At 50.6% G+C, this 12,606-nt stretch overlaps 1 protein-coding gene across 1 annotated transcript in view; it reads left to right on the forward strand.

The window, feature by feature from the left end:
- Window positions 1-12,606, forward strand: part of LOC133349624 (parathyroid hormone/parathyroid hormone-related peptide receptor-like) — a 49,778-nt gene that overhangs the window by 4,220 nt on the left and 32,952 nt on the right. Inside the window, exons 3-4 of the mRNA XM_061563206.1 lie at window positions 4,794-4,896; window positions 7,697-7,807. Of these exons, the coding sequence (XP_061419190.1) occupies window positions 4,794-4,896; window positions 7,697-7,807 (214 nt within the window). The remainder of the gene's footprint in view (window positions 1-4,793; window positions 4,897-7,696; window positions 7,808-12,606) is intronic.

Consider the following 12,606-nt stretch of genomic DNA (forward strand, 5'->3'; position numbering starts at 1 on the left):
AGTGTCAAAACTGAACGACGTTATTCTGGAGAGGGGGATTCATATATTTTTTTCAGCGGAATTCTGCAGACCAAAGAAGGCGTTGAGATGATATTGTGGGGAAGTGCACACTAAGAAGATGATTCACAGGGACAGACCGTCACAGGCAAAAGATAAGCGGGGAGGGGGCGGGACTGAACATGGGAAGGGGTCTCCGCAGCGTGCATGGCCAGAGAAAATGACATTCTAGACATTGCAAGTAGCATCCAAGCAGGTGCGACCTAATTGAAGGTGACCCGATGACAGATGCTGTGTTGCACGGAATCATGATTTATGCATACGTTGTGCATGCATCACACGTGTACGTTTGGTACAAAATGTGAGATGGAAAAAAAATAGAATTCTTTACACAATGATGTCTCGCCCCGCATTGCGTGTGCATGTATACGCGTGAGCGCATACGATGTGGGTGTAATAACCAGTGCACAATAGACACTCAAGGCGTACCTTACTTGCCTGCAAGGCAACGAGAATTTTGACTCCCCATTAGTTGTGCTTCTGTGCTCGTTCTGGCAGAGGACAGCCCTGCTCTGTGCATTGCTTCAAGGCCGCGCGTCAAAACCCGCAGTCAACCTCCACCCGGTGGGAGGTTACTCCTTCTCTGCTTCCGACTCCCGGACTAACACAATCGCTACATGGGCTGTAGCCCGCTATGATGCAGTCGAGGGAAGAAATGGAGTGTCCAAGAAGGACCCCTCCCACTAACCCCCCCCCCTTCCCACTCTTCAACAGCCCCAGGCCCCCCTTCTCAAACTCCAGCCCTATCCGTCCCTGTTCAAGTGCCGAACCAACAAGTTATCACCTTCCTCTGGCTCTCTCTTCTCTATAAGTGACATCTGTTTATGGTGTATGTGTAGTGGGTTCCACGGAGGCACACACTTGAACTTGAAGGCAACACGTTAATCTCATACCCCAACAGGGTAACCACATAACGTACAACTAGACCACAACGGGGTAACTAGACCCCAACAGGGTAACTACATCACCGGGTCAGTCAGTAACACGCTGCCTGACCCATGATGCCGAGCGTAAAGACTGAAGACCGAGGACCGAAGAGACGCAGCACCGACGGGTTCCATTCCAACAGACAGCCCGGATAGGCTCTCGGGACCTCCCTTTTATGCCCCTGGGCGTGGCCTGGCTCCGCCCTCGGCCACGCCACCTTCTGGATCCGACCAGAAGGTTCTGGGCCACACACCACGTGTCCCTCTCGCCACCTTGTGTCCCCCCTCGCTCCCCTGTCCTGGTCACGTGCCCTCTCGGGTTCACCCAGACTGCCACATCCTCAACTGCCCTCTTCTCTCTCTGACAGTCACCAGAACCATGCCCCCTCGGGCCCCCTTCCATGCCATACGTACTCTGGTGCCAGAAAGGGGTTCTCACACCTCCACTCTTCCGTCAGTAACTGGCGCTAAATGCCGCAGTGGCTCACTATACGTCACTACATCTCTCTTGTCTGTATGGTGAACCGTACGTAGCCAACCGCGCTCATCGGAGGAGTTACCGTGTCTGTGGTGCGCATGTCCCGCTGGCTCTGTGCACCGTCCTGACACTGCTGGGGCAAGCGCTGTTAGCGAGCAGCACTGTGAAGGCCGGCACGGCACACGAGGAGGGGGGGGGGGGTGGCCAGCACCACGTGGTTGTGTTTCTTCTCTCAAGATTCGCGCCCTGTTGTCGCTGCATCTACCTGGCCATCTCCCATCGCTTTGTTAAGATGGCGTGAGCGTGCGCCCGTGTTTGTGCTTCGCTTTGCTGATGTTGGCGAGCTCTGCCTCTACGCATGTTCGTGTAGTATGTGTCTGTGCTTCGTATGAGTGCCGGTGTCTGTATATTGGTTGTGTATGTATTAGGCCGACTCCGCCTTAAATGAGTACCTGACGCGCTGTGCGAACATCGATACTGGGGAGACAAAGGCGGCCAAGCGTGGTGCTGGCCACCCACCCCCTCGAGTGCCGTTCCGGCCTTCATAGGTGCTCGCAAACAGCACTTGCCCCAGCAGCCTGCTAAGGCTACACGGGGGATCTGTGTCTGTGTTGTCTGTGTGTGTTGGTGTGGTGGTTGGCGCTCCGCTGCGCTACGAACCCGGCGACCCGAGCTCGAGTCCCGCTCACGGCCAACACCGTCAGTGACGATTCTTTGAACCGGTCCTAGGCCTCCCCTAGGTCGACTCAGCCTCAAATAAGTACCTGGTGCGGTGTGTGAAACATCACCAGTAGGGAGACAAAGGCGGCCAGGCGTGGTGCTGGCCACCTACCCCCTCGTGTGCTGTGCCGGCCTTCATAGCTGCTCACTGACAGCACTTGCCACCAACTACTACTGCCTGTGTATGTTCACGATATACGGGGGACATTTGTCTTTGAGTGTGTTAGGTAATTATTATTGCAACACAACTTGTGAAATATATGGAGGTTAAGAAACAATAAGTATATTAATATTGAAGGCATGATTATATTTATGTATCTTAAGGTTCTATAGTGTATATTTATATTTGCAAGGTAGTTGAAAATATCCTGAGTAGCATTAAAATCATTTACATCTGCCCGGGCTCCTTCATAAGCTCGTCAAGCTATTTATTCTATTGTGTGTGTGTCGGTGTGTGTGTGTCGGTGTGTGTGTGTGTCGGTGTGTGTGTGTCGGTGTGTTTGTGTGTTCGTATGTCAGCGTGTGTGTTGGTGTGTGTGTGTGTCGGTGTGTGTCGGTTTGTGTGCTTGTTTCTTAGCGTGTGCTACAATGCGTGTGCTACAATGCGTGTGTTACAATGCGAGTGTTACAATGCGTGTGCTACAATGCGTGTGTTACAATGCGTGTGTTACAATGCGTGTGCTACAATGCGTGTGCTACAATGCGTGTGCTACAATGCGTGTGCTATAATGTGTGTTACAATGCGTGTTCTTCAGTGCATTGCTACGTCTGTGTGGGTGTGGGGAGCGGTCGCGTAGTGGCGAGCGCACTGCGCTACGAACCCGGCGAGCCGAGTTCGAATCTCGCTCACGGCCAACACCGTCAGTGACGATTATCTGAACCGGTCCTGGACCTCTCCTAGGTCGACTCAGTCTCAAATGAGTACCTGGTGCGATGTGTATGCAAGCATCGCCACGAGGGAGACAAAGATGGCTGAGCGTGGCGATGGACTCGAACTCCTTCGTGTGCCGTGCCGGCTAACACCACTTGACCCAACAGTCTACAAGGTTATACAGGGACCTTTGGCAGTGTGTATGTGTGTGAGTGTACGCATAAGTCTGAGCAATAACAGCGGTAAATATTGCGGTGTGAGCAGGGCTCTGTAATAACAGACGTCAGCGGCTGGATGCTTGTTGTAATAAGGTTATAAATAACATTCGCTTTATTTATTGAGAAAAACACATTCTGTTGTGGCAAATGAATGCAAGAAGCTTTAGTAACAAAAAATGTCAGGTGCTCCATACCTTTGTCAGTTCTGAATTTGAAAATGAAAATTCAAAACCAATTATCAACCAGCAGAGGATGCAATGAAGGCTTCCCGACGCGAAGGGGGTTTCTGACCGGACTTCCCCACGCTGGGCAGTGCGAACATCGACAATGGGGCGACAAAGGCGGCCAGTGTGTGACGGAACAGTTCGGATCTCACTTGCCACCGGTGTGAATGAGCAGTGGCTAGCAAACCAAACTCGTCGGGTCGTCTGGTTAACAATCGCAGCGAACTAACCACTGTACCACCGCTCCACAGTTTAGATTTTTTTGGTGGGAATTCCACATTCCTGTGACGTAACGCGGTCTATCCATAACATAAACCGCTGTTTTTCACACCGAATAGTGAAGGCGTAAGGATGTGATGCTGACGCCAGCACAGCGATGATGACTTCAATCGATAATGATCATGGGGTGGTGGTGGTGGCCGAGTTGACCTTGACATGCCGACTCGTTGGTTCTTTCGGTAAAGTCACGTAGATAGAAAATGAACAGATCGCGACGTTTCGATGGCAACACAAGCAACCGTCATCAGGTGTAACAAACACAGCAGCAGAGCTGCTGACGTGCCTGTGAACTCGTGCCTGACCATTAGCAGCCGACTCCACGATTGACAGCACCGACTCGACCATGAAGCTTATTCTTTGACAATCTGCTAATGGTAATTAATTGGGTATAATTGGTCACAGTGGGAGTACAATCATCGCTAATAGGCTCTGTGTCGGCTAATTACCGCCGAGGTGGTTCAGCGGTGGAGAGAGGGGCTCGCGTGCGGGAGGTTGAGAGCTTAAATCCTGCTTGCAGGCTGACACGGCCCATGATCCCTCCCGGGTTGATAAAATAGGTATCACTTTGTGGCGAAGTCAACAGTGCTTGTCCTATGAATATACTCACCCCGCCATAGCAATGTGGAATTCCCACCGCTGGTTCAGCTCAGGTGTAATCAGGAGAGATGCATCAATGCCTCGATGCTCATCGAAGCAAGAAATGGCTTTGGCGTGTGGCTTGACACGTGCACGATCAAAGCGCGCAACTGCGCTCTGGCGATCATCCAAGACCCCACACGCACGCCTTGCCATGGCGGGCGGTCTCGTGATTTGGCCGACAAGCCAGATAAGTGACACTAACGGAGAGAGGAGATCCCTGGAGTAACTGGGCCAGGTGTTTCCATTCGCACCAATGCCGCTGGTTTCTCTGGCAGGGGAGACACGCAGCTTGGCGTGGCGCCGTCCCCGTGGCGCTCAAGCGCCGTGTGTTTCTGCACTTGCCCGTTGTGGTGTCACTGCGTCTGTGCTGCCTCTGTTCAGATGGACGCAGACGACGTGTTGACCAAGGAAGGGCAAATGCTGCTGCTGCTCGTCCCCAGGCAGCAGTGCGAGAGCATCATCCACAGCTTCAACCACACGCCAGGTGTGTGCTCACCACCCTCACCAGCCACTCACCACGGTGACGAGATGTTTACTACCTCGCCCCTACTCTAAATCTAGATTTTACCTCGCCCCTGGCGCCTGTATATTTGGAGTTTGCATGTCTCTCTCTCTCTCTCTCTCCCTGTGATCGCGTGGATTTTTCTGCGGTTTTTTTCGGTTTTTCCCTCCACATTTAGAATCAACATCATACGTTTAGAGTATTGGCTGCTATACATTTCCACATGATAATAAGCCACTTCCTTGGGCTGTCATTTGTGGCCAGGTCGCTTCTGAAAAGAGCTATACAGCTCAGTGGGCCTTACCTGGTAAAATAAAATAATTAATAGTTGTGTTATGCAGTAGAACCACGCGGAGACGAGGAATAGTATCAGGGCTCTTGCTGTTAATGAAACACTTTTTCACTCGTCTTCATACACCCACACCAGTGTAGGTGCACTCTGTCTCGGTCCTTCACCCGGACACTTCGTAACTATTTAGAGCCTGCCCCGGCTATCCCCTCTGCCGTCTCACTCGTCTGCCTGGAGCGGGGGATCAGCCAACACCGCCCCGCGACGAGCAGAGACCCTCTTCTAGGCGCTCCTCACCTTGACCCCCAACGACGACCCCGCCCCTCGGTACCGCCCACCTTCTCGCAAGTGCCATCCGAAAGCCCCTTCCCTAACCCGTAACGATACGTCATCCTTGGGCCCACATGACTGTCAACACGTTCGCATCTCCTTCCACTCGCCCCTTATGGTATCCCCACACTACTCCGCGACAGTTGTGCAGTTTTACAACCCTCACGCCACGTGTGAACACTCAACACCCTCCCCTCACCTCCGTCCATCACCGCCCACAGTTGACCTGCAATGACCCGTTCATGATGATCATGATCTTCAGCCATGATCAATCCACTGCGGGACGAATCCCTCCCCGCGCAGTCTGCCATCTCTCCCGTGTCCCGTGATGTAGCAACCCAAGCCGGCGCCCACAGCACACGAGCTGAGTTTGCTGCTCCACGTTGTGAACACAGCACACAGCAAGTGAACACTGAGATAATATTGAAGCTCAAAGACAACAACACGGTCTAGCGTGAGCACTTTGTCATCATTGTATATATTTATTTAATTCCCAAGTTAAATGATGGATTGGTAAAGCGTTGTGAATTTCCCGACAGGATGAAGACATTGGTCACTGGTGAGGGAGGAGTTAGCATACCGGGAACTCTGTTCATCGGTGATGAGAGTGATGGGCGAATGAGGCAATTATTGGTGGTGATGGGGGAGGGGCTGCGGGGGTGTTCACAGCTCAGGTAGCACAAACGAGGTGATTTCCGCCGCGTCTGCACGTATTTTTAATTTGTTGGCAAACCAGGGAATTGAAATTATGCTGACTCCAATTTTATGAAATGCCGTTGCAAAAACGAGAGCTTGTTAATGAAAATAGAAACAACAATAATAGTGACGCGTCTACGTGACACACCGCGGCGTACCAGCAGCAAGGTCACCCAAGGACACCTCGGCGGCGAGTAATGGATAAGCCGCATCTCGCCTGTGACCCAGTCACCCAGATCGCGCCGATCTCATCCAAGCAGAGTTTTGAGCCTGGACCGTGCTTTGTTGGAGACCACCACGTGTAAGGCGCTCGTTGTGGTAAGCGGAGGACAGCGCAGAAAAAATGCAATCGTTGTACTGTGCTTATATGCGCCCCCCGCCCTCACCAAACCCATACTGACCAGCGAGTGTTCAGATAAACCCGCGTGACGTGGTGCAAGCACTCATCCAGCAGTGGATCGGTCGGCAATCGACAGTCATATTTGCTTACAAGTTGAACAACGCAGCCGATATGTCGATAAGACTCTGGGTACTTGTGCAGAGGCAGTGGTGATTTGTCGTCTGTGCGGATCTCGCGACACGTTTGCCCCCAGAGACCACCGGTGCCATTGCTGGGCTCGGGGTCGCTTGGTTCACGGCCAGCCACTGCGTGTGTCCGTGTCTCCCCGTGTTCGTCGTTCCGTGCCAACCCCAACGCCCTTTGATTTGGCCGCATCGGCCGCTGTGGTCCTCGGACTCGGGAAGAGAATTGAGGTGGGCGGAAGGGCCTCAGGACAAACCCACTTTGTGGCCAGGGTTTCCAGCGACACAGTCGCATGCGGTTAATGTTACATCGCATTTATTTGTCGGGGTTTATTTTTGTTTCACTGACTTCACCCCAGCGCTTACCTTTGTTCTTTATTTTTTTAAACATTTTTATTTTTTACAAACGCTCGAGGGAGCCGAGGAGTCGCGCGTCACGAGGTCGGCTGTAAATGGCAATGAGGTGATCTTTGTGTATGCACGCGTGTGTGTGTACACGTGTGTTGGCACAGTAGGGGGCACCGCGTGTGCATCGGCCAGTCATCTCATTCAACCCATGGTGCCTGCGTCTCCTGCAAGCGGGCGTTCCACACTTCACGTGGCCTTAACGTGCACATAGCCTGGCACAAGCACCGTGGTGACGTCACCGCCACCGAGTGGCGAATGGTGGTTGTTGTTGTGTACACGTGTGTGTGTGTACACGTGTGTGTACACGTGTGTGTACACGTGTGTGTACACGTGTGTGTACACGTGTGTGTACACGTGTGTGTACACGTGTGTGTGTACACGTGTGTGTACACGTGTGTGTGTGTACACGTGTGTGTACACGTGTGTGTGTGTACACGTGTGTGTACACGTGTGTGTGTGTACACGTGTGTGTACACGTGTGTGTGTGTACACGTGTGTGTACACGTGTGTGTGTGTACACGTGTGTGTGTAAGCCAGGCTCGTTGTGCCCTCCGGAGTGGGATGCCATCTTCTGCTGGCCTCCGACGCTGCCTGGACAGTGGGTGAACGTCTCGTGTCCCCATTACATCTATGACTTCAACCACAATGGTATACGGAGCACTTTCGTCATTGACATCAACTTTATCTCCATCAAAATCATCATTGATTACCACCGTTAACATTGTTGCCGCCATTATCATTGTCATCATTATCATCATTGTCATCATTATTATCATTGTCATCATTGTCATCATTATTATCATTGTCATCATTATCATCATTGTCATCATTGTCATCATTATTATCATTGTCATTAGCGTCTGTCGAAGTTGACGGTCCACACCACCTCGTGTCAGTTCCCAGACGATGACATTGGATTATTTCTGAAGCCCATTCAAAAGGTCTCATCATCATCATAACCGTCGTCGCCATCACCATCATCATTGATTTCATTATTGATGCCATCATAATAACTGATGACCTCTGGGAGGTCTTCTGGCTTCGGTGCTGTACGTAAGAGTATTACAGCACTAAACATTCGCAATTTCGTGGGTGTGAAATATACGACTGATATGTAATCTTATGCTTGTTATATGCACATATAATGCAAAGTAATTTTTGTGACAAACATCGTTTTTATCTTGATTTAATGATCGTGTTAGTTTTTCTGTATACCAAGTCTCCCTTTCAAAAAAAATAAAGTATGTTGAATTATTCATGCTTCTTAATCATATATATAACGTCATAACCGCCAATTTAATCAGAATCACTCTAATCAGAAACAACATTCTGTCATTATAATGTAATAACTTGCAATCAATTAATGAATTAATGTGCACATTATATTTCTCATTACATTGCAATTATTGTGTAGTACCCAGTTCTTACCTAATAACATCGGCATACTTGCCAGTATCGTCATGATCATCAACGTGGAGGCGATGAAGGCCTGGTTGGGCTCACGGTTCTTCAAACTAAACTTTGACCATTGTTATTTTACCAGGTAAGGCCCAACGAGCTATATAGCTCTTTTTAAGATGTGATCTGGCTATCACAAATCATAGCTCAATGAAGCATGTTTCTAAATGTGGAGGGAAACACCGGAGGACCCAGAGAAAAATCCACGCGACCACGGGGAGAGATACATCCAAACTCCAAATATACAGCAGGCATCTGGGTTGGGATCGAACCCACAACCTCCTGTATACCAGGCGAGGTAGTCAACATCTCTCTACCGTTACGCCTTCCACACTTGTTGCAGAGGTTCACGGTTGGAATCCAGTGGCTGCCCTGATTAATACTGCGGTGGGTGTTAAAACCATGAGAATACTACGGGCCGTCTGCTTTGAAGTTGACGTTAAAGATCCCGTGACTTCATTCACAAGAGTAGGCCATCATGCGTCGGCGTCACGGTCCACATTTTCCGAATTTGAAAAATTACACCGCAAATTACTCGATGTGGATTCTCCACACAGCAACCATCGCCACTTCCTGCAAAAACTTGCCAGAACCATCCTGAAAAGAGTCATGAGACTCAATGCGGCTTTCCTTCGTGAAAGAAGATTAATAATAGGCTGCTGATGTTTAATCCCTGGTACCGCATACTGATATTAAAGCTGGTCATTCCGCTTTATGAAAAAAACATGGACATTTCATATTTTTTGCTTTGAAATTCGGTGTGCGGTCAATTGCTTAAAAAAATCGGCAGCATAGGATCGGTCGGGGCTGGCGGGTACGCACGCACGCGTGAAAGCGCAAGTCGCTGGGTTAATTAAAGACAAAACGGAGCCTCTAATGCAGATGGATGGACAAAGGCACGCACGCGCACAGCGTCGGGACGAATGAAATAGCTCCGAGATTGCAGAGGAAATGAAAGTGGTGCCGGGTTTCTGGCGCGATCCTCCGTCGCCACGCTCCGCGCGCCCATGCCGTGCTGCTGCTGCTGCTGCGGCAAACGGAGCATTTATTTTGTGTGAGCGACGACACTTTGGGTATTCTAGCGATAAGCCGGTGAAGCTTGCGTGATTCGTTTTAAGAGGTAGGAACGGTCCAGTGTCGGGAAGTTGTGCAACGGAACGTTGCGTGTTTTTTTCCGTCGAATTTCATCTTCCCCTTGCAACAGCTTTCTCGATTGAAAGTGGAGCCAAATCAGCGTGACAAATTGCCATGGCGATGTGTTCATGGCATTCTGTTAGGATTTGACAGGCCCATTGAGTTTTATCTATATGCACAATCAATTATCGTCATCTTCATCCAGCATTGGATTGACAAATGTACACGCATGAATGTAGTCCGTGCAATGGCGTGATAGCTGAGCTAATGTACCTCGGAGCATGAGTGCTCACATAGACCCCTTAATATTTCTAGCATATAAAAAGTACATTTTAATTAATTAAACCAACTCCACAAAATGGTTTATTCAAGAGTATTTGTTCTATGGAGAGACTGATCTCCGTCATAGGAATGAGGCATTACACCACTGGTTAATGACCTCCCAACCGAGCGGTGCTGGGTTTTAATTAGCGGGATTCGACGGAGGGGATGGTGGAAAGTAAAATATTGGGAGACAATCGTCGATGTTGAGAGGTGAGCATTCGCAATAAATCGGCGACCCGTCCGTGATTGGCCGCGCTCATATCAGCAGCAAGGCACGCGGTGCTTCGTGTGTATTTATTAAACCGCGACCGATCCCGCAGAGCCCTCTGTGCTTCGGCTGTAACGGCAACAAAGCATTGGGGATAAAAAAAAAAAAGACAAAACAGACCGGGCAGCTACAAAGAAAAGCATATCCATTTTTTTTGTTTGCAACACGCCACAGGTTCTCTCAGGTGAAGGTTGTCTTCAAGAGCCCCGAGAGACTGATCGTCATATTGTGTGGAGGCATGGAGAGAGAGAGGGAGAGAGTCCCGCGACTGCCCGCGCGGCTCACCGAGTAAACGGAGGAATAATGAAGTTGGGGGGCGGCTCACATTTGCCGCGGCTTTTTCACAAAGAGAGCCCGGAGATTGAGTCGGGAAGGTGGCTGGAAGTGAAATAGGATTGCGCGTATTTGCTCGGTCACGCTACACCTCGGGCCGCGCGGGGAGGGGGGCGGGTGAAGTTAAGCACCGTCGCCCAACATCGCTCGCCCGACTGACGGCTCCAGCAAAATGTCTCACTCTGAAATAATTATCTGCTGGATAAACAGGGGGCATGGGCAGCTGTCATTTTAGCCAGTCCAGGAGCTCGCGACGGCCTTTGTAGAACATCCCTCGCGTCTCACGGGAGGTGGTTACCGCTGTCATTTACAGTGTTTAGTGATTTTCCAAAGATGAAGACACAGGGAATGAGAGCCAGAAAATGTGAGATGAACACTGAACGTGAGGTTTTGATACATTGACTGCCATACGACCTGCCGGTCAGTCATGTTGGTCAACGTGGATCGATGGGTCAAAGGGCAATTCAAAAATACACCGGTGCAGATGTCTTGACAGGGTCTATTTGTCACCTCTCGGTGGCTTGAATCCAGATGAGGGTTGTCACCTGTTCTAGCTTTCCCGTGATAATCCTGTTTTCAAAGTGTTTGTTCTGGGAAATCTGTAAGTCTTCCTCGGGTATTAAAAGTTGTGTTTTTTGTGATTTGCGTGATAACTCACCACTCCTGTGATTCACGTCTTGGCTCTTTGTAGCTGAGAGGTGCCAGGCCATGGGTTGGGTCTGGACACGACCAACATTTTTGAGCAAAATGCCTGTGGTGGTTTTAGGTTTTCTCCCTGAATGCAAAATTCTGCTGATAACGGAAATGTGTAATACGCAGTTGGCTCTACCGAGTTGGTTACGAGTAATTGCGTAGATTTAATAAAATTATGACCGAGTTTAGTCAAACATGTGTAAATAGGGTTTGCCAGCACTACATCGAGCGTAGCGGCTTTTTATTAAGGATTGCCTGGTCACTGCACAGACGCACAGTGATTGGCCACTGTGCATTTGTGATCTCACCAATGACCACGGGAGAGGTTTCCTGCGGGACACCCCTCCACTCGGCGCTTCGTTTCAGCCGGATCAGTGCGGAACGCCGTCCAGATAATCGTCTTGAGACCCTGCCACATCCACCGCGCCTTGTCTGCACCTAAACGTGTTCATAGAACTACAGGGAATACAGGGGACATAAAATAACAAAGGATCGGTATGGATAGGCGTACCTTGTGCTCTAGTGGTAGTGCCTTGTGCCAAAATCCCTGCCCCCAAGCCGGGCGAGCAGCAGCAGCGAGGTAGGAAACGAGGCGCTGACGCCCGTGTCGCAACCCGTCAAACGAGTCCCCTCGTCGTCTTCACCGCCGGGAGAGGCCCCGAGGACGTGGCCACCACGTGCGGGGCCCCGACGGGGCCTGAGCGGCGACAACTTCGAGGGAAATGGGAACTGAGGAACGCTCGCGAGTCGCGAGTCGCAGCGCTGGCCCCGCTGGGCCGGGGGCCGCGGGCGACGGGCGGCTGACGGGGAACCGTGACGACATCCTCAGCAGCGGCGCTGCGCGTTTGGCAATCAAGTGGCAGGGAGCCGCATATCGAAATTAAACGACAAGCTGCTGGCGGGAAGAAGCGCAATGAAGGATGTTTCCAATTTGCCGTATATCGTCTGCCTATTGTACGTGTGTGTGTGTCTATAGCTTGTTCTAACATGCAATGCACTGCGGTCGCGTGCTGTCCCTTTGTTGAACTCTGCCGGGACCGTCTGGTACGTCGTTACAATTTTACATATTTAAACATAACGCACCCGTAAACATGAATGAGAACAATTATTGAGTAGCTTTGGTGGTAGTGCCGTTGTTACAGCGCAAGGTGATTATCACGAAGGTGCAATGTCACGGACACGGTCTGCAGTGTTAGAGTGGCGGGCGATGTTGCGAGGTGCAATCCCGATCCATTAT

This window comes from Lethenteron reissneri, chromosome 31 (assembly GCF_015708825.2).
Source record: "Lethenteron reissneri isolate LAM-NWPU_2019-01 chromosome 31, ASM1570882v1, whole genome shotgun sequence".
Classification (NCBI taxonomy): Eukaryota; Metazoa; Chordata; class Hyperoartia; order Petromyzontiformes; family Petromyzontidae; genus Lethenteron; species Lethenteron reissneri.